Genomic DNA, 25,350 nt, shown 5'->3' on the forward strand with positions numbered 1-25,350 from the left:
ATTCAAAATGAAATTTGTGTCAGACCTCCCTACCTACATATTATATTGCCAAAATCAGTCGCTCGTCTGCCTTCACACACATATGAACGTACAGTGGGGCAAAAAAGTATTTAGTCAGCCACCGATTGTGCAAGTTCCCCCACTTAAAATGATGACAGAGGTCAGTAATTTGCACCAGAGGTACACTTCAACTGTGAGAGACAGAATGTGAAAAAAAAATCCATGAATTCACATGGTAGGATTTGTAAAGAATTTATTCATAAATTAGGGTGGAAAATATTAGTATTTGGTCACCTCAAACAAGGAAAATCTCTGGCTCTCACAGACCTGTAACGTCTTCTGTAAGAAGCTTTTCTGTCCCCCACTCGTTACCTGTATGAATGGCACCTGTTTGAACTCATCATCTGTATAAAAGACACCTGTCCACAGCCTCAAACAGTCAGACTCCAAACTCCGCCATGGCCAAGACCAAAGAGCTTTCGAAGGACACCAGGAAAAGTATTGTAGACCTGCACCAGACTGGGAAGAGTGAATCTACAATAGGCAAGCAGCTTGGTGTGAAAAAATCAACTGTGGGAGCAATCATCAGAAAATGGAAGACATACAAGACCACTGATAATCTCCCTCGATCTGGGGCTCCACGCAAGATCTCATCCCGTGGGGTCAAAATGATCATGAGAACGGTGAGCAAAGATCCCAGAACCACACCGGGGGACCTGGTGAATGACCTGCAGAGAGCTGGGACCAAAGTAACAAAGGTCACCATCAGTAACACACTACAACGGCAGGGAATCACATCCCGCAGTGCCAGACGTGTTCTGCTGCTGAAGCCAGTGCATGTCCAGGCCCGTCTGAAGTTTGCCAGAGAGCACATGGATGATACAGCAGAGGATTGGGAGAATGTCATGTGGTCAGATGAAACCAAAGTAGAACTTTTTGGTATAAACTCAACTCGTCGTGTTTGGAGGAAGAAGAATACTGAGTTGCATCCCAAGAACACCATACCTACTGTGAAGCATGGGGGTGGAAACATCATGCTATGGGGCTGTTTTTCTGCCAAGGGGACAGGACGACTGATCCGTGTTAAGGACAGAATGAATGGGGCCATGTATCGTGAGATTTTGAGCCAAAACCTCCTTCCATCAGTGAGAACTTTGAAGATGAAACGAGGCTGGGTCTTCCAACATGACAATGATCCAAAACACACCGCCCGGGCAACAAAGGAGTGGCTCCGTAAGAAGCATTTGAAAGTCCTGGAGTGGCCTCGCCAGTCTCCAGACCTCAACCCCATAGAAAATCTGTGGCGGGAGTTGAAAGTCCGTGTTGCTCGGCGACAGCCCCAAAACATCACTGCTCTCGAGAAGATCTGCATGGAGGAATGGGCCAAAATACCAGCTACTGTGTGTGCAAACCTGGTAAAGACCTGTAGTAAACGTTTGACCTCTGTTATTGCCAACAAAGGTTATGTTACAAAGTATTTAGTTGTATTTTTGTTATTGACCAAATACTTATTTTCCACCCTGATTTACGAATAAATTCTTTACAAATCCTACCATGGATTTTTTTTTTTTCACATTCTGTCTCTCACAGTTGAAGTGTACCTCTGGTGCAAATTACTGACCTCTGTCATCATTTTAGGTGGGGGAACTTGCACAATCAGTGGCTGACTAAATACTTTTTTGCCCCACTGTAAGTGACATCCTATTGTTAATCAATAGGTTTAAAATGATGTCGGCCCACCCTTTACAGCTATAGCAGCTTCAACTCTTTGGGGAAGAGTTGAAGCTGTAAACCACAAAGATTAGAAGTGTGTTTTTGGGGAATTTGTGATCATTATTCCAGAAGTCTTGGCATGTAGTCTCCACTCTAATTCATCCCAAAGGTGCTGGGTTGAGGCCAGGACTCTGTGCAGGCCTGTCAAGTTCTTCTACACCAAGCCTGCTTATCGATATCTTTATGGACCTTGTTTTGTGCATTTGTGTATTTGAACAGGAAGGGGCCATCCCCAAAATGTTCCCACAAAGTGTGGAGCATGAAACTGTCTTGGCCCCTCAGTTCCCTTCAATGGAACTAATGGGCCAAGTCCAGAAAGACAACCCCACGCCATAATCCCCCCTCCACCAAACTTTAACCTTTATAACATTCTCCTGGCAAAACCAGACTCATCCATCAGATTGCCTGACAGAGTAGCCTGATTCATCAGTCCAGAGAACATGTCTCCACTGCTCTAGAGTCCAGTGGCAGCATGCTTTACACAACTGCATCGCTTTGCATTATGATTGGTGATGCAATGCATGGACACAACTGCATGGCCATTTAAACCCAGTCGCTTCCACTTTGCTATAATACCACTAATACCACTGTGTGATATTTAGTGGTGAGGAAATTTCACAACTGCACCTGTTGCACTGGTGGCATCCTATGGCAGTACCATGCAGACCCATTCTTTCACAAATGTTTGTAGAAGCAGGCTGCATGTCTAAGTGCTTGATTTCATATGCATGTGGTCATTGAAGTGATTGAAATTTGTACCCTTTCCTCCTTTGTTCTGTCTTCCAAACTGTGTTGACTTTTATTATGTTTAATTCCTCCTCTAGTCCCATGTAGATCTTTGCTGGTAAGAGTTTGATGTTCAGTTTTATTGCAAAGGTTATGACATACTGCATATGTAGATCTTTGTGCAGCATTAAATACTTTTTATTGCTTGTGAATATTAAAAGTATTTAATCATCATTCATTAATATATCATCTCTGTCTTTTATCGCTCACAGACAGATCTCGCTGTAGACCAAAAATATCTTTCTGCTGCCCCCAAGTGTTCATGAAAGTACAATTCTCTGAATTAACAGATTTGCAGAAAGGCTTTTATTATTTCTCCAATGAGCATGTTTCCTTCCTCTGGTGTAAACCTGGGAGATAATATTGTTCCTCTGGTACAACTTTTTGTACAACAACATATACCCATAAACAAAATGTGCACACAATAATGAATAGTGGGGTTATTTTTCTTTGCACCAATTCCAACAAATATTGACCCTCCTAGCTGTAGTTAGTGCAGAAGACATAAAAGTGCAGAAGACATAAAAGTGCAGACAAATGTAATGTAACTACTTTTTTGCATTAATTCCAGCAGAACTGTTCTTGGCTCTTCTGCACAGCTCAGTTACTTGTCTAAAACCCTAAATCAGCTAAATAATGGGACTATTGGACCCTTTCCCACATTCCTGGTTTCTGTCTAACACTAGCCACCCTGATTCAGCTGTGCTAGTTACATTTTTCTTACATATTACTTAATAAGGCTCAAAATACCCATTAAATCAAATCATGCAATAATATACAGAAGACTTGCCACTTTCTGAGTGTGGTGTTATTAAACAGAAATGTAAACAAAAGACTTCATAATTCAGGGAAAACAAACAACCTTTCAGTTAGCCCCTCACCAAGAGGTCATGTTAAACCTAGGCAACATTTGTTTGATATTCTTGTAACACTCACGTATTCCCCTTTCATATTCCAGCAAGTTTTACTGTTGTTAAATGTTATTTCAGCTGTTCTGTCCAGTAACCATCTTTATTTTCAGCAGGGCTGCATCCATTTATGGGTGCATTTTCAACCCACACGTTTCTTTTGAGACATGTGCTGTGTCACTTCATGTAATTTGTTTCCTCCATGTTGAAAGTTAATAAATATGAAGACAAATAGTAAATGGGCCTAAATATGAAAGAATATATGCTTTAAGTAAATATAATATTGTTTATGTGGTTTTCCAGTCTTTTTATTTGCTTTAATGTTGATATGTCCACAGACCTTCCAGGTTTTTTCACGCCAACTGGCTAAAAGTTCCCATCCTGTGGTGCCTTTTAAATATTAGAACCAGCCGGTGTGTTACAGCATCTCAAAGGATTAAAAATGCAACCCAGTCTCACATAAAGTGGGATACCTTTAAAAAAAAAATCATTTACCTTATATTTTTATTTTGTTGTACTAATGTAAGGTGACTTTGAGGGTCTTTAAAGGTGCCTATAAATAAAACTTATTATTACTATTATTACTACCTGGTCATCATACTCACCAAGGCTCTAAACTTAACTTAGGCTGTATAAAAAAGATGCATGTATCCCCTGGAACATCACTAATTGGTTTGCTGACTACCATTTAGAAGTTTTAAAGCTAGCTAACTTATTAGTAAAGCAATTAACAATAATATTAACTATTAAGATAGCAAACTAGAGCCTTAAAAGAACACGGACTCCTTAATGACTTCTACTACAAACAAATACTGAACAAGACTGCAAATATTTATGCTGTAGAATCAAACATTTTATCATGGAAGTCCAATAGGATTTACTTGCTCTTAGAGGTGGCTGGTTTTTAGACATATCTGTTTTAAAAAATCACTCTCTGTCATGGTCTGGGTGGTTTTCTACAGCATCGGCTCCTCCCCACTGGGTGGAGTCTTTGTTGTTCCTCACCTGATGGCAATCACACCGGCAGTATTTATGACCTGCGCACTCAACTGGTCTTCGCCAGATTATCTGCCAACTTTATTCAGTTCTCGGCCTCACGTCTGTTCCTTGGTGACTCATCGTGTATATTAACCTTATTTCCTCTGTTTTCTTGTCAGCATCTGAAACCCACCTACCAAGCTCTCCTGGATACAAGTTTGCAGCCACCGGTAATCTCTCCCTTTTTTCCAACTGTCAGTCTCTCCTGCTTGCCTCCACCTGGACCTCTCCTGCCTCCCTCCTCCATGCAACCCCCACCTGCAAGCTTGTAAGACAGCTCAGTGTATTATTCTCAGATTCACTGACTGCTCTCTCCTCTGTTTCAGTGCCCTGGCCAGCCACAGTTTCCCCTGCCCAGTCCCTGCACCCAGTTATCCCTGCCATCTAGTCATAGTCATAGTATTTTCTCTCGCCTCAGACGTCTAGTTTATGTTCCTTAATTCTAGTCTGAAATTTCTGTTAGCCTCTGAGCATTGTAAATAAAGACTCTTTTCGTTACACCGCACCTCTGGCCCCTCCAGGTTTGAAACTGCACTTGAGTCCATCCCATTTCCACGGGCCACTGTGCCATGACACTCTTGTTTTTCTGGCAGTTTCATTTCAATGAAGAGGCAGAATATGAACCAAAAATCCATAAAAGCACATTGCATTTTTTTTTCTTTTTTTTTTTTTGCCTGTCCCGTTTGGCTCTTTTGCCATTAGAATTATTGTCTAAAGGCGAAGAACGATGCCCAAGAAGATCTCTTGATCTCCAAGGATCTTGGTGAGAAGGTGAAAATGGTTTGTGCAAGGTACTGTGGGGCGATCGTGGCTCAAGAGTTGGGCGTTCGCCTTGTAATCGGAAGGTTGCCGGTTCGAGCCCCGGCTTGGACAGTCTCGGTCGTTGTGTCCTTGGGCAAGACACTTCACCCGTTGCCTACTGGTGGTGGTCAGAGGGCCCGGTGGCGCCAGTGTCCGGCAGCCTCACCTCTGTCAGTGCGCCCCAGGGTGGCTGTGGCTACAATGTAGCTTGCCATCACCAGTGTGTGAATGTGTGTGTGAATGGGTGGATGACAGGTTGTGTAAAGCGCTTTGGGGTCCTTAGGGACTAGAAAAGCGCTATACAAATACAGGCCATTTTACTTTGCAACTCCACCCGCTGGATTTGTAAGAAGGAAATGTATGGCTAAAGAAGCACATTATGATCATGGAGTTGCCAGTCTCCAGACCTCAGTCCTCTAGAAAATCTATGGAGGGAGCTGAAGTTTTGAGTCGCCAAGCAGCAGCAGCAAAGAAACCTAAAGGATTTACAGAGTTTAAAGAGAATCCTCTTTTGCAGACCAAAATGTTCAAATAGAACAAAATACATAATCCCATAATTTGAGATTAAAAGTTATGAGTATTCTACAGGGTGAGTAGAATACTATGGGTGCCAGGTCCGAGCATTCCTAGATGAACAGTTTCCTGGAAAGTGGATTGGTCGCCGTGGGCGAGTTGAATGGCCTCCAAGGTCTCCTGATCTGACCCCCTTAGACTTTTATCTTTGGGGTCATCTGAAGGCAATTTTCTATGGTGTGCAGATACGAGATGTGCAGCACCTGAAACTACGGATACTGGATGCCTGTGCTGGCATTTCTCCTGCAGTGTTGCTATCAGTGTGTGAAGAGTGGGAGAAGTAGGGTTGCATTGACAATCCAACACAATGGGCAGCACATTGAACACATTTTATAAGTGGTCAGAAACTTGTAAATAATTCATGAAAGAATAAAGTTACGTTGAAACCAAGCACACCATTGTTTTTCTTGTGACATTACCAATAAGTTTGATGTGTCACACGGCCCTCTTCCTATAGGGCTTTAGAGCGTGATGTCACGGAATGTGATCTCCCACCATGACGGTAGGCCAAACGAAGCACACGGAAGCGTCAGCTATGGTTTGTTTGTACTGTGTTGTTGGTTGCAACGTTAGATCACACAATAGGGCAGGCAAGAAGCTGGAAAATGGGCTCTCTTTTCATCGTTTACCCTCCTGGAGGCAACGGGAGGGATTTAATGTATCTGATATTACTAAACGAAGACGTCAGGCTTGGATTGCAGTGGTCAGACTCGGACCGGCACCCAAGGCGAGTGCAACGAAAGCGAAAAAGAGCACCCATCAGAGGTAACCCCCGCCCTGAACCAAACGAATCACAGACCGGTACCGGTCCGTGGCCCGGGGGTTGCAGACTGCTGATTTACACCATGCTTGGAGCCCATAGCTTGTGAGCAGTGGTGCTACAACAATGCTAACATGTGCACAAGATATTTGGTATAACATGACTGGTACTTAAAAGAGTGGCTTCCAGTGCCTTTGCAAAACACTGGTTTGAACTTGCTTCAATATCATTAATGCAGCTGCTCTTCTGCACTACTACAACAACAACAACTTGATGCATGCTCAATCTTCAGGCAAGGAAATCGCAGAAATTTGATTCTGTTTATCTGGACATAGCGATTCCAGTTCTCTCATGTATCTCCTACTGAAATCTCTTCATCCTGATGAATAGAATCAACTTTCTGGGCCTACTTACAGAAGTGTGGACCAGCAAATCCAACAGCAGAAGAGCCAAACAATCTAGACGTACAAGATACTTTGGCATTGTGCCACTTTAAGACAATGACTGGCTATGAAAAGTCTGTTTGGGAATGCATCATCGTTCCCCCACATAAGCTGGAAGAGGTGGCTGGGGAAAGAGAGATCTGGGTTCCTCTGCTTAGGCTGCTGCCCTCATGACCCTGACCTGGATAAGCAGAAGGATGGATGGTCTTTGCAAAATAAGTTTGTCCTTTTCTTTGTTTCTTCGTGTCCAGCCTCACATACAATTCAGTATAAGCCTTTTCCGTTTTACTTTGTCACCACTCACTTGCCATGTCTCCCAGTACTCCTGCCTACTTTCTTCATCTCCCTGACTATTCCACTTTTTCTTTGCTGACCTCTTCCTTTGAACACTTTGCTATATTTCCTTATTCCACAACCAGGTCTACCTGTCTGCTTTCCTTTGTCCAGAAAACACACTTTCTTGGATACACCTTCCCTGGCAGCTTCCCTCACCCAGTCATTTGGTAACTTTTCCCTACCACGCAGAGCCTGTCTCAACTTCTTCCTGAACTCCACCCAACATTCTTCCTTCTTCTTCCTACCTTCACGTGCTGCTTCTTGATTTCTTGAGTCATGCAACAGCAACAAGCAATGCCTCCTGGCTACATTTTCCTCCTCCTTTCCTAATCCTTTCAGATTCTGTATACAGTGGCGTGTCTAGAAAATTTTTGTTGGGGGGGCCAGGTAGGGGCACAGATTTGGAGAAGGGTGGCAGATAATGTTTAAAAAAAAATTCTACCAACCGTTAACCATAATTCAATAATCCTATAAACCTAATAACCAAATGCGCTTTTAACTCTTATTAGAATGAGATTTTAACCACTATGGTGCAAAGTTTTTAGATACTGCGTTGATAAAGTACAAGAGATGCAATCAGTGCTTTGTCAGTGTTTACTCAGCAGTCAAGGACAACAATATTTGCATAGTATTTTTACTGACATATAGTGCACATATGTTTTGAGCAAAAACATTTTTGAATATTAAAATACGAACATTTGTAACAAACAATTGACAAATTAGCCAGTTCCAATGTAAAACTTTATCTGCCTGTTAAAAAAAAAGAAGATAATCTTCTCACAAACTGGTGTTTGATTTTGAAACAGGAAAAAAGTGGGGAAACAAATGAAAAGACTAACATTTGAATAAAACCTGAAAGCAAGTAAATACTTTATATGCTGCCTTATGGTAAACTTTGGTAATATTGATAAAGAACAACACTGGCTGATGATGAATTACAGTCAGCTGGCATGGTGACACTGCCAGTATTAACCTGCAGGGCTGGACTGGGACAAAAAAATTGGGCATTTTCACTACAGATTGGCCCACCAGGTATTAAAGCCATAAAGACTTTGACTGAAAACAAACGCTGTTGTGACAGTGATGTACAGTCTTGTTGGTATATGTATGATTTCTATACATTTTACATCAGATAAAAACTTTGGTTGTAAGATTCAGATAATTATTTAATAAAAGCGAGATATTTTAAATGAGAATAAGAAAGAAAAGTATTTCTTTGTGCCCCCCTTTCCCTGTTAATGCCCTACCTGGCCCCCTGGCAAAACTTTCCTAGACCCGCCCCTGCACAGTTACCAGCTGTCAGCTACATAAAAAAGGATCCTGGTGTTATTAGTCTCTCAGAAACAGTTCATAACTTCAACTCATTCATGTCACCTAAAAGGTAAACCTGTTTCTCCATCACAGCTCTGATGATTCAGTAAGGACATCTCCTGGTTTCATCTTCATGTTTCCCTCTCACCACATATCCAAACTGACATCATGACCAGCAGCTTTACAGCTGTGGCTCCAGCAAACATCAGCTGATACTAGAAATTAATATTAAATAAATTCTAACAACAGCTGATCAAGCTTAAACGTGCTGCTGTTGTTTAGCGCGACATCCACTGGTTTCCTCTTTCTGGCACAAAGTGAGCGATAAATAAATGAGAGAGAAAAGCCGATCAGCTGATCATTGATCAGTTTAATGATTGAAGTAGCAACAGGAGAGGGAGGGGGAGAGAATGAGAGGAGAAGAAGCAGCTGTGCAGCGTAAACACACAGAATAAATCCAGCTTTGTGTCTTTTTTCCATTCTAGCTGAAGTTCGGGACAAACTGCGTCTCTTCTCAGCTCAATACGAAACGTGTAATATTTTCTCTGAATGAGGGACCATTCCATTTTTTTTAAGGAGCCCTTGGCAACTCTACTAACTAACCTTATGAATACAATAAAGTTCACTATCAGTAACATCATAGCACCCACACAGCTGTATAAAAACTCCAAGCTGGCTAGAACGCAGTATGAGTTATTGCAACTGACAGTAAAAAGTCAGCACAATGAAAATAAACTCCACCTAAACTTGGTTTATATCTGACCCAGATAGACTGCAGGTCATAACTTCTTACCTGAAGTTCAGTTCACCTGACACTCGGACTGGCGGCTGCCTCGGGGCTCTCCTCCTGCCTCCCCTTCCCTCATCCACCTGCTGGCCTCTGTGGAAGCCCCGCCATAGCCACCACCAAACAACTGAGTTATTTTTACACATCGACCTGCATCTGGCCAATCCACCACCTCTCATTGTTCATGCCATTAAAAATAAATAAATAAATAAGTCACTGGGGATATGCCCGGTATGCCCGATGGCCAGTCCAGCTATGTTAACCTGCAACCAAATCTGCAGCTCCATACAGCAATGTTACGACTTAGATTACATCTTATAACTCATAACTCTTATGTTAGCTGCCCTCTGTAGCATACTGTCTGAAATATTCCACGGCTGCAATAATTCTTTAAGTGTTATTTTTTTCCTTGGTATTCTAATTTCACCGAAGTTTACTAAACTCAACAAACTTAATATTACTTACCAGGACATTTATTCTGTCCTCATTTTCTTTCACCGAAAAATTGTTTCCTGCAGTGCCATCTTTTGCGCTTGGCTCTCCTACCTTTGCTAACATGATGCACATAGTGCAGAAGCCGATGCTGCATTCACTTACACTCGGATATCTGAGCTTCACCGTGAAAACATAATCGGACATTTGATATTTGATTGAAGTTTATTGTTTTGCCTTTGGGGTGGCACCTGGGGTGGCCAGTCTGGTTGGGGGGGTGGCCTGTGCCCCCCCAGGCCACCCCGCTGGACACGCCATTGTCTGTATAAGATATAGCCTACCTTTGTGCACCTTGCTACACTCCCTTTTGTCACCCTTTGTTCCCCCTCCTTCTCGAAATATGTGTTCACCACAACAATTTCCATCCCCCCCCCCAAAAAAAAAAATCCAGTACCATTCGGCCCTCTTATTGCTTTGATCTGTATCTTCATGCTGGAAGCGAGTATCAAACTGCCTTTACTTTCTCTGGCAACTGATTGTTTGGAATTCTGCAAAAGGTGGATAAAATGTAAGAGAAAAATTAAGAAAGACAGGGTCTTAAGAGGAAAAAATTAATAAAGTGAGATGAAGAAGGGGAAAGGGTACAAGAAGGAGGTGTGTAAGACTGAGTGAAAGAAGGTAGCAGTTTAGAGTGAATTAAATATATAACCCTATATGTAGGGCAGACAGGAGTTGATGCCTCACGCCACAGTGAAACATGAATAAAGTCATGTGCTGTCTCTTTAAACTATGCACAGCGGACCACAGGATAGAGGAAGAGTAGAATCAAGTCTGCCCAAGAATAACAAACCATTTCCTGTCTCAACATTAAACATGTCAAAAGAGCTGCCAGTGATTGCCAGCGCAGATCTATGAAGCAAATAATAATGTAACTAATAACAGTGTTTAGAAATATAATTAATCACTGATTAACCTACCAAACCATTTTTTTCTCAGTCAAACAAGGGCCGTTGATGCCTTCAGACTGCTTTTTCTCTGATCAAACATTCAAAACCTTCATAATAATTGCTACTAGTTCTGTTTCTGTTACTATTGTATTCATAGTCATGTCGCTGTATCAAGAATGTTACAATTTGTGATTTCAGAGTCCACATATTCAACCTGTCTTAAACGTGTTTCCCACTTTTTAAGTTACATATGACTTTATGTTTTACTTGAAGTCGAAATGTCTTTTATTTTGAAAAGCGGACCTCGCCGGACGTCCTTCCAGGTTTAACAGCTACCTTGATACCAGCGGGAGAAAGCTACTTGCAAGCAGATACACAAAGAGAGAGTGGAAGGATCTGCAGCTATGGGAATCAAACTGTACTACACCACTGTTACTGCCTCGAGGACGGTGAGTCAAGCAGCCATAATTGACAACATGTACTGTTATATTTATGCTTTTAGCTCCGGTGGCAGCAGCTAACAGTCCAACAGACACACCCAGCACCCTATCAGTAGTAAGCTTCCTCCTGACTAACAGTGCAGCGGGCCTATGCCTAACTCACTGCCCCTTTATTGCATTATTGAAACGTCAGAGTTATTAGTGTGAAAGCTCGATAATCATTAAAGTTATCATTGGGAATTAAATTTAAACTTAAACGACCCGTAAAGACAAAGCAGGTTGCCTTATTCCACCTAGCTTCCCTTGCCTTAGTTGGAGAAAGGTGTTTTTATGAAGCAGCTTAGCTAGCAGGTTTTTGCGTATGATTCTCCTTAAAGCGCTTACTTATTCTAATCAGTGAAATTCTCATAGTGTTATTGTGGTGCATGAGGAGTGGTTCATTGTAGCGAACACAAGTATCCGTTTCCTGTACAGAGAGAAGCGCACCAAACTACATTTAAAAATCTGGCAGCTGCTTGTTCTCGCTAATTTAAACCATAACGCTAAGGCCTGATATAAACAGAGTGTATCTAATACGTCAGCATGAATCTGATTTACTAAACGGCACATGTTTCGAAGGAATTTGGATTTTTATAAGCGGCACACCCAATCCTCTATCTTCTTGTTCCAGTTATTCTAGATCGACAGTTAGCCCGTAGGGAATCGGTAATAAAATACAAATGTTCTTTAAATGAGAGCTAGCTGGTATTTCACATGTATGCCGAAGTAACTAGTAGGAAGTCTAACGTTAATGCATCAAACCACTTTATGTTGTCATGTGTGTATTTGTTGTATGGTCAGTGCAGCAAATTCTTGGATTTTGTAATAGTTTGGTTCATAATTTTCCACAGAATATATAAAGAAGGACTAAATGGAACAAGGTGATGTTCAGACTATCTGCAGAAGTGTACAAACTGACATTGTACAACCTTTTTTTTTTTTTTTTTAATAACAATCATTTTGCAGGACTTTTTTTTTCTTTTTGAAGTTAGCTTGTACAGTGGAGTGGGACAAACATCTGGTATCTATTAGCTGTGAGGAAATGCACAGTGAAAAGGTTGTAACAGGCGTTCATTTTTAACTCTTGCATGTGCAGCATTGCTTCTAGCTACCTTCGTGGTGGCTGCGGTGTGCTACACCCGTCACTGTAGCATTTTTTTAACCTAACTTATTTAAAAAATGATGATGCAACATCGTAGTTATTTAATACTTGTCTATGTTTCACTTTTGCTTTTTTATATTAAGACTAATGCAATTCCTCAAAACATCTTATTATAATTTAACTGCATAAGTGTACAAAACATTTCTAGAATCACCTCAGTAGCTCAGACCTACATTATTATGTCAGTGTTTCCAGTCAGCTGCAGCACACATGAAACTTCTCATAATTCAGAGGTGCTTCCTAAAATTTTATGGAACAAATACGAGCAATTCCCCTTTTTTTTCAGTTTAAGGAAATGAGACTGGGCTGTCTGTGTGTTGCCAGTTAGTGCTGTTTTTAGGTGTGGTTCCCCCCCCCCCCCCCCCCCCCCCCCCCCCACCCACACACACACACACACACACACACACACACACTTCCTGAGTCACCCACAAGATAGCAGACTGTCTACTACATCTATTAATCATCACATTTGTGTAACATATGCAACATAAAGCTGCAGCTTTTTACTGGCAGAGCATCAAAAATGCCTTAAATCATATTCTTTTCTATTATAGTGTTGTTTCTTTTTTTTTCTTTTTCTTTTTTTTTTTAAAAAGAAGAAAAAAGGGTCATGTTTTTTTCCCTTTTGGTAAAATAGCATTACCAGGTGTATCTGAACAGTCCTTCAGAGAATTTCAGCCTTCATCTGCCTCTTGTTTTATCACACACTGACTAAAACACTTATCAGCTTCACAGCTATCATGATTTTGCTCTGCTAAGCTCTTGGAAATGTAGTCGGTGAACAGTAGATTGGAAACTGTGGTGTCACATGTCACTGTCTGCAAATTAAACACAGATAAATGAGTTGTCTGCTTCCTGTTAATTGTATTTGGGTTGATTAAGATCCTAAAACCCTTGTTTTGGCCTTTTTGGGGGGGCTTTATTTAATGCTAGGTGAAGTCTCAACAGGCAGAAGTGATACGAATCCTTGAAAGCAAAAGCATCCAGTACGAGCTCATCGACATCTCTGTGGGCGGGGAGCTCCGTGATGAAATGAGGAGCAAAGTGGGGGACCCGACGGCAGTCCCTCCCCAGCTTTTCAACGAACACCAGTACTGTGGGGTAAGGAAAACACACACACACAGACTCTTTGCTTATTCATACAGTGAAGTGCTGGTGCTGTCAACACAGTAATTGTTTGTCACAAGTTAAAAATGTGAAACCACGTTTTTGAAACTGAAATCTCAAATCTACTCCAGCATCCTGACACTTCACTCTCAAAGCCCTGTAAGCTGCCTGTGACAACTGAACATGTGTGAACACTTTTCAAAGTAAACTCCACCTGCAGGATGATTTAATCACGTGGTTGTTAAATGCATGTGTCCCTCAAATTTTCAGTATATCAGTAATCAATATATCATTAAATAGTTAACGCATGTGTCAGTTGTTAGTTAGCTGTCGCAGTCAAATTGCTAAATGCCTTCAAGGAGGTTTGTTGAAGAGCATTTTTGGGTTTTATTTTATTTTTCTCTCTTGAAAATTTGATATCAAAATTCCACAGTCACTGCTTCTCTACTAAGTTGTGCCAGTATTAAACTGGTTAATCATTATACGCCAAGGATATGTGTGTGCAAAACTGAATTAGCATAAAAGGATGCCTACGTTGGTGCGGCAGCAGTGGTTTCAAAATCTCTGTATTTCTATTTGAGATTTTTCTTGGTTACATTCAGAATCTTCTGTGCTGACAGCAGCTCCCGCTCTCTGCAAAAGGACCTGCAAACTCAGTCACCTTTAATGGCCACGTTAGGGAGAAGTTTGATTTTCAAAACTTCAGCAGAAAGTCCTCTTTAATTCTCAACATAACATAAATGGATCCAACAATAACTATAGAGGATAAAAAGGAACACTGTGGAGACGATACAAGAACTCTGTTACTTAATAACACGTAATAAACGATGCATTTAAAATATAAAAACTTGCGAATATATTTCAACAAAAAGTCTTGTGTTCTGACGTTCATTGTCATCCTCACAAATATCACATCAGGATGCAGGCGTACAGACACACACTCACATATTCTCACCAATAACGCAACGCTGAACTCATTGAAACAGTTGTTTTCCTTAACGGAGGTCAAGTTGTACAAAGTGAACAATACATTTACACGAGGCTCATGTGCTCTGCTTTTGATTTATCAGAGTGCTGCGTTACTTCCAGCAGTTGTGGGATTGTGCTGCTGCTGGTTTGTTGTTTTGTGTACTTATTAACACTGTTGGCATTTTCTTCCTCTCGACAGAACTATGAAATGTTTTCCGAGGCAGTGGAAGCGGATACAGTGGAACAGTTTCTGAAACTGGCGTGAGGATGACGGAGTACCTTAACCTCATTTCCCCACCCGCCTCGTGTCCTATCAGAGTCCTGTTGTCCAGTCTCTCTGTCTCTGTCTCTCTCTCTCTCTCTCTCTCTCTCACTCTGCACCACTAGCAGTGGCCACCCACTTTCAATGCCATAATGAAAAATGCCAAATATCATGAATACTACTAATCAGCAAAGACACATTCCCTGTAATGCACCATTATGCTTGAAATCAGTCTTACTCTCTTTTTATGTCCTTTTTTCTCTCCATTTGATTCCTCTCAGATCTTATTTTATCCATCTGACAGGCTAGTGTTAGTGCTCCTGGTCCATTAGGAATCAATGGGCTGTCTGAATATGCGGTAATTAGGTCGACTAATCTTGGCTGTGGCCAACTGATCGCTGGAGATTAAACTAATCCACTGGATGACAACATTTAACCCAGAATCTTCCTGATGTGGCAGGCAGACCAAGCACACCATCATCCATCAGTCTTAACTACTTTTTGGCATCTTATTCTGTAGCCTTCAGGTTCCCATGTTGCACATTACACCACACTGTTTGCACTTCATGTGGATGCAAATGTACAGCTAAGTAGCAAGGACTGTGAAGTCCCTCAATCCAATTAATTCAGAATTAGAGCAGCTAAAAGACAGATTTTAGGTGAAGCTGGTTTTTGAGAATTTTGGTCCATTGGTCTCCTTATGTAGGATGGGAGCTGACCTACTTAAAGGAACGGTGCCACCAGAAATCAAGTGTGTGTTCGTCACAATATTACAAATAAAAGCTAAAAATAATTAGCTTGTGTGCAATGCGTTAAAGCTACCGTCAAGTTTTTCTGCACCCAAAAATACATCGTTCTGTAAGTCTAATGCAACGACTTATACAAAGACAACTATTGATAACATTTTAAATGGTCCATTGTTTACATACATGTTTGCTAGCTTGTAGGCTTGTTTTTTGTCTGTCTGCACATGGCACTCTACTGCGACTAATGTCTGTTGGCGGGATTGTGTATGACAGTGTCCATCAGCACAGTGTAAACCAAAGGCAGTAGAATTGGTGGACATAGCTGCTGTGGTTTGTGAAAGTCTTTTATGAAGCCTCGAGATGAGTGAGCTCATGGCTTTACTGCAGTATTATTCCACAGAATTACATTTTACTTCCCTAAACCAAGAAAAATAAAACGCTGTGGGACGCCATCAAAGTAAACCTGCACGCTGCATTAAAAAAGCAATGTCTTTGGATTCTGGTCAAAAAACTATTTAAAAAAAAAAAAAAAAGGTTGATATCTTAACTGAACACCAAAGTATTACATATATATTTATGATTTATCTCCATTGGGCCAAACTTACTAAAAACTGGTTTACGCCTTAAAAAAAAAAATTCAGTGGTCATACATTTCAATAAGCAGCTGCTTACGTTTCGCATCCAATAGAGTGGGATGAACAGATGTCTTTATGTTGCATTTGGTGCCAATCTGTAATACATTTTAGCTGGTGGATGCTCACTGCAGTGTTAGCACTTACCTGCCATCTTCTACATTTTTCCGTAGTGTTCCTGTTGAACTTGAAAGCTTCATTTCTGGCACTGAGGGCTGCTCTGTGTTCATCAACACGGGGCAGAAAGATGCAAAAGAAATTAGAAGAGAGTTAGAAAAAAACAAAAGATCTGAGTGATCTGGCTTTCAACCGCGTATCTTCTCATTCCGCCGTCTATTTCATCTTACGGTTTCATCTGAATAACCTGGCATGAAGATGCAGTAATGTGACTATGCACTGAAACCCTGCCTCATTCTGAACACAGATGTAAAGGTGCAAGCAGACATGTTTGTACCGACCTGAATTAATCTTACCAGCCTTAGGGAACACTCACCACATGGGAAAAATGAAGGCTTCACTTATCTGTGCTTTTTATGCATTCATGTTATTACGCTGATTATCATTAGTTTACTTATATTGATCATTCCATTTCTTTTTTTCCCCTGTTTAACTGAGAACAGCCCAGTTTCCCTGTCTCACTCATAGCACCCGTCAGTCCCCCTCGCTGTCATACTCGTATTGTTACGGTTTGGGATCACCAACGATGACGGCCTTCACACACAATGTTTGTGCACTGTTTTGTAAGTTGATGGTTGTGGATGTTTGCCTGTTATTGATGTATAATCACTATGAATCATGGTTCAGACATTCCACGTCTCTCTCTGAGCTCCTGCTTTGCTTTTGGACCAATTCCCCTTGGCCAAAAAAAGAGAAGAAAATAGGGAATAAAATGCTGTTGTCTTCCAAGAAGATTGTGAAAAGTGATTTATGGGTTAAAAAAAAAATAAATGAATAAAATGGAGTTGAATCTACCTGTCTGGACTATTCTTATACACATCCCTATACGTATTATCTGTTTGAGTGAAAGAAGGTCATTTTAATTTGCAGATCAGTGCTTTATTAATTTTTAGGCATCTTCATGCATGACACTTAGTTTCTTATTCTCAGTTTAAATGCATAACCAGCTGCATTTGGGTAATTCTCGAAGAAATGGACAACACATAAGAAAGGTGAAGAGTGGAGACAGAGCTAAGACAAGTGACAAGGATGAGTGAGAAGGTTTACAAGACTGACCTGCTATGATTTATGGTTTGGAGATAGTGGCACTAATAGAAAGGAGGGGAGGTGGCAGATGTTAAGATTTCCATTGGGAGACACAGGATGAGAAATTAGTTTATTAAAGGGACAGTTTAGGTAGAGGAATTTGGAGAGAACCTAAGAGGAGTAAAGCTAAAATGCTTTGGACATGTGCAGAAGAAGGTAGAAGGATGTAGCTGGCAGGAGGGAAAGAAAGGAAGACAGCAAAGAAGATCTATGTACAGATAGGGTGAGACTAGAGGCAACTCCTAAAGGGAGAAGAGGAAGAAGGAGAAATTGGTAACATTAAAATTCACATTGAAGTTGGTATGTAGTATGATGTCGCTTGAGTGCAATGGCTCATTTGACAAAAGGCCAAAGAACCGATTGAAGACTTAGGAGGGCCAGGAAACCTATGACCCTTCTTTCAATCCAGGGGCTCGATGTGGACATTCTGGAGGACTATAAATACCCCGGAGTTCTCGCTGATAATAAAATGGACTGGGTTAAAAACGCCACTGCCCTCTACAGGAAGTCGTTTCTATTTTCTAAGGCGGCTGAGATCTTTCAGCATCTATCAGACAATGATCAGGATTTTTTATGAGTTTGTTGTGGCCAGTGCCATCCTCTATGCTGTTGCATGCTGGGGCAGCAGGTTGAGGGTCGCGGATGCCAACAGACTCAATAAACTGGCCCACAAGGTCACATGGTAAAGTGCTAGCATGACATGAACATTATCCATATTGGCATTGGGGTTGGTTTTTAATAATAAAAATTCAGAGTATAATTTCTTCATATCTTCATTGCGGCTCACATTTCTGTATTGTTCAACTTCTCAAAATCTGAAACGTGAAAACTAGTTAGTTCATTGTAAACTACCACGTTACAGTAAGCTAGCAAAAGTGGCAAAAGATCTACTGTATAAAAATAACTATTGAATGAACTGATGTTCGTATTTCCTTAAGATATTGTCTTAGAACAGCTAGAGAGTTTATTTTGAAAACCGACACCGGAAGTTTCGCTGTTAATTTGTTGTCGCTAAGTACTGAGCCAAAGAAGGAAGCTCAAACATTTGACAGGTAGCTGCTAAGGTAACGTGAATATTCGTTATTTGAAATGTATTAATGGCACTTCTGTAAAAGAAAATTAATTTGACTGAACTTATATGCGCATTACTCAGTGCTGTTTTTGTATGACCGTTGTAAGCAACACATTCATAGATTAGCTAGCTAAGCTAAGCTAGCTGAAAGCAGTGTGTTGACAGAATGTAGTTAAACGGGAGCCACAAACTTATAGAGACATATTAGCTTATGAAAAGCTCATTAAACCGGGACTTCTGTTTTATCTGATATCTTGTTTTCCTCTCTCTTTTCCTGCTAATTGTATCAGCTGACACATGTTAGCTCCAACTGCTTGGTGTTTGTTTCTATCACAGGTGTTAGCAGGTGTTAATATTGCTTTTGGGCAGAAGTGCATCCTTATTGTCATCGTTTCGTCCTATGGATGAGTCGCTTTACACAGCAGAGACACTAAGCAGGACTTTATCATTTAAACTCAGCAGATTTGTGTTGTTCTCCTAACCCTTGATAAAAAGGCTTTCATGGGAAACTTATTTAAAACCTGTTTACGATCTGCATAGATTTGTGTTACAGTTTAATTAATAAAAGACATCCTTTAGTTTGTCACTTTAACCTCCTAAGACCCGAACTCTTCCACAGCATGCATTTTTAATTTCTCTTTGATATTTGGGCTGATTGGGACCCGATGAATGTAAAAACAAAGAATTACCAGATTTATTTTTTTTTCCCCTGATTTTTGTTTCTAAGAAAATTGACAGCCACATATGAGGATATTCGTTTAAAATTTCGATGGAACAGTAGCAGTATAATGAGAGGACAATTGAGTATTTTGGTCTAAATAACCCAAAATGTGATGTCCACATATGTGGACGCCAGGTCCTAGGAGGTTAAGAGGCATGGCTTTCTATTTTTTTTTTTTTTTTTTTTTTTTTTTTTTGTAACTAGATATTTTTACTGTCAGAAATCTAATTACAAAACCAAAACAAAACACCACACACTTTTCTTCAACTGCAGATATATACGTATAGGTTCATAGTGTGTTGGACAAGGACACATTTTTGGAAGTTGCTGTCAAACTATGAAGTGCTTGTTATAAACTCTCTCTGTTTCCATTCATGAAAACAGATACCCACTCCAGATTGTTCTTGACTTGTTTAGATCATCTGAATTTGTTTTTCTTAACCATGGAAATATTTATGTCATCATCTGCAATATAGACAATTGGCTATTTTATTTATATAGCAAATTTCATTATACATAAACTCAATTTGCTTCACAAAGAAGGTAAAATAAACAAATGGTACTATACACAGACACACACATACACAGCTATTGAGTGCAAGTCTTTGTGAACAGAACAGTTTTGAGTATTTTAAAATGTTTGCACACATGTAATTGATCTCAGGTCAGCAGGCAGCTTGTCCCAAAGAAGAGGACCACAGTAACTGGAGGCTAAAACAACTGAGAGCTTTGTGGACTTTTGAACTTCACAAGTTTATGAAGGATTTTAAAGGTAATTCTATATTGCACTTAAAGCCAATGAATCCTTTAGTTGTCTTTTGGTGTCTTTTAGACTTTTAGTGTTGCTTTGCTGGCTTAGCAACACTGGTTTCTTTTTTTAAGAACTGCTGTGCCAGTTTGTGGTACAAAAAACCTTTTGCTGTATCTTGATAGTTTTATTTTATTTCAGCATGAAGGACAACTGTGAAACATATTCCATTTTACTTGTTCTTCCAAACTTTGTGTCACACCTTGAATAATACACACCTTGTTTCTTGTTGCTGTGTGTGTAGCAACCCTGTCCATGTCTCTCTCAATCTCTCTTTTTTCTTCTTAACATAAAAAGACTTTCAGCAGCAGCTTCTCTCTTCATCACAAGCTGTTTTGTGGCATCTCGGCTCTCTTCTTTCCCTCATCTTCTTTAAAGATGATTAGCGACAAACCCCCTCCCCTCTTTTTTGCTAGCATTTCCCAAATTGCTGTTCAGTATTGTAATATTGGAAATGTGCATTTATTAGTGATAGAACCAGTTAATGTTTCAGTTTGAAACATTAACTGGTTATTGTTGCCACTGTAAATTGAATTAAGATCATCTCTTTTAAATGCTTTTGTTTTTCGGTCTTATGCAGTCACATGTAAAGATGAGCGTCCCAGACTACATGCAGTGTGCTGAGGACCACCAGACAGTACTTGTGGTGGTCCAGCCGGTTGGTATCGTTCCCGAGGATCAGTTCTTCAAGATCTACAAGCGCATTGCCAGTGTGAGCCAGGTGAACATCAGGGACTCCCAGCGCATCCTCATTCGCTACCGCCACCACTACCTGCCTGAAAACAACGAGTGGGGTGACTTCCAGACACACCGCAAAGTGGTGGGCCTCATCTCCATCACGACATGTGCCACGTCCAAGGAGTGGCCCCAGACGGCCGAGCGCTTCCACGGCCAGAAGGAAGTGTACAGCTCCACGCTGTATGACTCGCGGTTACTGGTATTTGGGCTGAGTGGGGAAATTACCGAGCAGCAGCGCACGGACGTGGCCTTCTATCCCAGCTTTGAAGAGTGCTCTGATGTGGAGAAGAGAGTGGAGGACTTTGTGGAGTCCATATATATTGTCCTGGAGTCCAAGCGGCTTGACCGTGCCACAGATAAATCCGGTGACAAGATCCCCCTGCTCTGCGTGCCCTTTGAGAAGAAGGACTTTGTGGGTTTAGACACGGACAGCAGGTGAGTCGTTCTGTCATCGCAGTCACATTATTTTGCAGGTCGGTGGTGTTGTCTGTGTCAGGTTGCTTCTAACATGTCAGCCTCACCTGGTCAGAAATTGTCAAAAATCTGTCTTTTGATTTTTGCTGTGTTCATGTTTGTTTGTTTACCTTGCTTTATTTGTCTTTCTTCTTTTTTTTCTTTCATACTGTCCTGTGAGTTTATTATTGGGTGCAAAAAGGTGAGACATTAGACTCATTAGTTAATCCACATCTATCCCATCAGCTTTAGCTTTGCCCAAAAGAGCACTGCTGCTGTTCATTTGATGATGACTCCAAACCAAACTCATCACTCCTGCGCATTGTTCAGTCTATGGACCAACTGGGTGGAAATGGCTTAGTTGACATTATTGGCTTTGAATAACTGAATAATCAGAATTAAAGTAAGAGCACTTTGAATAAATAGTTTTTAAATGCAAGATAGTTCCTTCTTCCACAGGGAAAAGAATGAATCCTGAATGTACGGAAGTACTAATAAGCAGCACAACATTTTTGTTAATTTCACCAGTTACACACAGATTAATTCTACTTTCACAGTTGATTCTAAGAGAAGTTAAATAACCATGTTTCTAAGTATTTTCCCATTTACAAGAAATCCTAATTACTCCCATTATACCTGTCCTCCTGGCTCTGTGTGTAAACAAAATGAAGGACATCCATTCTTTTCTTCTAATGAGTTACTGTTATTGATGACAGACTACCTAATTCAAAGTATGACTTTAGTGCCGAGCAGCAGCGTTGCAGTGCGAGAGTTGTGACACATGAGAAGTTAAATTTAAGCACAAAAGTAACCTAGGTGGTGTTTTTCCTAGGAAATGTTAAAAGTAGAACCATAGATGGTATAAAAAGTGTACATAGCTGTTGTGACATCTCCAGGTGGTTTGCGATCTGTTATTTTGAAGCCTCCAGGTGAGCATTTCCACCAATTCCATCTTGGTTTAAAAAAACTTGAATATTACTAGAAAAGCTGTTTACTTTTTTCCAAAAATCCTTTTTTTGTTTTTGGCTGGAATCAGGGTACTTCACTGATAATGAATTACAGCAGTTATTGTACAGGCAGAACTCTAGACATTACAAGTTACAGCTCTTTGTTTAATGTGTTTAAGCCCGAAGTCTGGAGAGTAGCTAGTTCAAGTTCATTGATAATGTTGAAACACAGGCATAGGTTGATTTAATACGTTTTACAATTATAATGTCTCAAGCCCAAAATATAAATATATCTAATGCAGTCCAGTTGCTCATACAAACTTCTGATGGTGGACACTGATGTTAGTAAAACAATTTATTTGTCAGTGAGATCATTTTTTGTTTTTAGGCTTTGCAAAAACCATTCTTATTTAACAATCAGGCATCTTCATACTTGCAAATGGGATGGCCAAAGCATTAAAAACAAACGGGGTTCAAACTATTGAAGTCTGAATTCATGGGTCATGGATTGCACTAGACTGTACAAGTTTAACCAACAGGGTAGCCACAGTGTTTATGCATCCATGAAATTCATAGATATAAAATCAATAATGAATGAAAGTAAATGAGGAAAAAAAGGTCCTTGTTGTGTCAGCGTAATGAAACATAGACGAGACTTTATTTACAAGACCTGTGTAGTTTGATCCTAATTACAGTGAAAATGGCAAAACCTTTTTAACAAAAGATCCAATTAAAACCTATCAAATTTAAGAGTATTAAAATTCATAATGGGAAACTTTATTTCAATTGTACTTTGACACATCCTTCAATTATGTTGCTGATTTTGGCCTCATTAAATATATTGTTATTTTATATAATTTTAAAAAGTAATGGTAATATACAGTAGTATTAGTAAGTATAACTGATGATCAGATTTAGTTGATAAGCAAATACTGGAACATGTTTGGAACATACAGGAACATGGCAAGCGTGTCGCACTGAACCGATACTAAACTCAAATCTGCTTGTGATCCACAAATAGATCTGCCTGTTCTTTCTCCCAGGATGTCTGTGCCACAAACTCCCTTTTATTGCTTCTGGGAGGGTATGTCAGACACAGCAAGGAGCTGAGAAAATAAACTAGAAACATGGAGGATTCTTTTTTCTTTTTCTTTTTTGTCAGTTTGGTAAAATTTGTCAACATAACCCGACTGATGGGATTTTGGTGCATTTGCTTACTGAGATTTGGAATGTTTACATGTGTGTGAGTGAACTGCCTTCACAAAAGTGCTGTTTTTATTGTAATACCTCTTGTAGACATCTGAAACCTATGCCGTGCAAAGATGAAAAAAAAACAACAACAAGAAAGAACTTCATATTATAATGATTACAAAGGCGAAAACTAACAAAAACTAAACTAATATGAAACATTATCAATCCAAAAATCTAAACTGAAACAGGCAAACCCACCTTGCAAACTAACTGAATAGAAGGCAAAAACTCAAATTTAATATATAAGTAAAAACAAATGCAAAACATTAAAAAGTCTATTTCTTTATTGGTATTTAATGCTTGTACTTTTGGGGTTTTATAAATGCATTTTTAGATGGTAAACACCAGGGTAGTAATTTTATGTTAATATTGTACATTTGCGTGTGAGTGTGTATGTGTGAAAACCATTAGCTGAATATTGGTTACGGCTGATATCAGCAGTATTGACCTGTGTCCCTGTATCTGCAAATACTATGATATTTATGACATTTTATCACTGATTTTTAACTATTGTTTATGTCATAAGTGATAATATATATTATAAACAAGATTTCTTTGTTTCCCAGGCTTAAAATCTGAAATAAATGGATACAAAATATAATGCAAAATATAAAAAAAAATGTACCAAATAGTTATTTTAAAAAAAGGTGCTTTTAATACTGAAACATGAAGACACTGATGAAGGAGGAGCTGATAGTTTGGTCTCCTAAGCATTACATGTCATTGCTGCTGAAGTTCATCCCAGCTTTAGAGAGCATTTGGGAATAAGAAGGTGCTGTTTTGTGATCTGTCTGGCTGAATGGCACAGATCAGATCTCATCTCTTTATTCATGAGATCATGTGCTACATTCCAGCCTGGCACAGCAGCTCCTAAGACACGAATCAGATGAAAGTTTCCATAACTGCAGATCTAGTTTGATATGTTTTTTTTTTTTTTTTTATTTATTACTAAGCAGTCTAGTTTCCTACCAGAAATAATTATCAGAGAGAAAACTGTTCACAAGCAGCCTGCTGAGCATTTGTATGAATATTTAAACTGCCCAAATGTGTGACACAGTTCTCCCAGAATAGCTGTTCCTGTAGATTTTTATATCCCTGCTTCTAGATGACACTCCTAAGAGAATTCTGCCCATGAATTCACTTCACCTGCTGATCCCTCATATTGTTTTCATACGACCTCCTGTTTTTCAGACGTCTCAAATGTCTTGCACAAGGCAGCTAAGTTCCCTGTGTGTCCTGGTAAAGTTGTTACCTCCTGTGTGTTCTTGTGCAAGGCTAAAGGCCAAGGGGTGGTAGGACAGCTCATACTCTGTCCTTGTCTTGTTGCTCTTTTGTTTTTGCTCTCCCTCCTAATATATCCTCATTGTAGAAGACTCCCCACCCCCTGCTGACATAGGAAATTACAACAGCATAAGTCAGAGTTGTTTTTTGTATTCAAACAAATCAATTGCCAAAAATCGAAACATTTATTCTAGATTGAATTGACACACTTGATCCACCCTGCTGTTGTCTGAAGAAGTTTTTTTCCTTCCTCTTTCTACTCGTTTCCCCTCAGGCATTATAAGAAACGATGTCAGGGACGGATGAGGAAGCACGTTGGGGACTTGTGTCTCCAGGCAGGCATGCTGCAGGACGCGCTGGTCCACTACCACATGGCTGTGGAGCTGCTCAGGGGAGTTAATGACTTCCTCTGGCTAGGTGGTAAGTTTGGGAGGAAGCAGACTTAATACTGCAGTTGTTGACGAGAGTAAATACTATAGCCTTTGCTCGCCTTACATGCAGATCTCAAAACTTTGAAGCAAATGATCATTAGTGCAAGCTGATCTGAGTGGTAGAGTGCTGTGT

At 40.1% G+C, this 25,350-nt stretch overlaps 2 protein-coding genes across 7 annotated transcripts in view; both read left to right on the forward strand.

Moving 5' to 3' along the window:
* The first annotated feature begins 11,191 nt into the window (after nt 1-11,191).
* sh3bgrl3 (SH3 domain binding glutamate-rich protein like 3) lies at nt 11,192-17,223 on the forward strand. Its single transcript, XM_085446468.1, has 3 exons — nt 11,192-11,344; nt 13,470-13,637; nt 14,812-17,223. The coding sequence occupies exons 1-3, from the start codon at nt 11,300-11,302 to the stop codon at nt 14,875-14,877; spliced, it is 279 nt and encodes a 92-aa protein (XP_085302594.1). The 5' UTR covers nt 11,192-11,299; the 3' UTR covers nt 14,878-17,223.
* Nucleotides 17,224-18,497: 1,274 nt separating this feature from the next.
* trappc9 (trafficking protein particle complex subunit 9) overlaps nt 18,498-25,350 on the forward strand; it is a 235,097-nt gene continuing 228,244 nt past the window's right edge. For 5 of the 6 annotated variants that reach the window (XM_085445318.1, XM_085445320.1, XM_085445323.1 and 2 more), the window contains exons 1-4: nt 18,498-18,579; nt 19,973-20,080; nt 20,697-21,289; nt 25,061-25,206. In XM_085445318.1, the coding sequence (XP_085301444.1) occupies nt 20,709-21,289; nt 25,061-25,206 (727 nt within the window). In that variant the 5' untranslated portion in view covers nt 18,498-18,579; nt 19,973-20,080; nt 20,697-20,708. The remainder of the gene's footprint in view (nt 18,580-19,972; nt 20,081-20,696; nt 21,290-25,060; nt 25,207-25,350) is intronic. The other variant, XM_085445319.1, reaches the window with a different exon arrangement.

The sequence above is a fragment of the Copadichromis virginalis genome, linkage group LG22 (genome assembly GCF_057382275.1).
Source record: "Copadichromis virginalis isolate Kocher_CV1m ecotype Utaka linkage group LG22, C_Virginalis_male_GT1.1, whole genome shotgun sequence".
Taxonomy (NCBI): domain Eukaryota; kingdom Metazoa; phylum Chordata; class Actinopteri; order Cichliformes; family Cichlidae; genus Copadichromis; species Copadichromis virginalis.

Excerpts from the sequence above, each read along its gene's own strand:
- sh3bgrl3 (XM_085446468.1), top strand. The coding sequence starts at position 11,300 with ATGGGAATCAAACTGTACTACACCACTGTTACTGCCTCGAGGACG. Across the intron at positions 11,345-13,469 it reads CTGTTACTGCCTCGAGGACG|GTGAAGTCTCAACAGGCAGA; the intron begins GTGAGTCAAGCA and ends ATTTAATGCTAG. Across the intron at positions 13,638-14,811 it reads ACGAACACCAGTACTGTGGG|AACTATGAAATGTTTTCCGA; the intron begins GTAAGGAAAACA and ends TCCTCTCGACAG.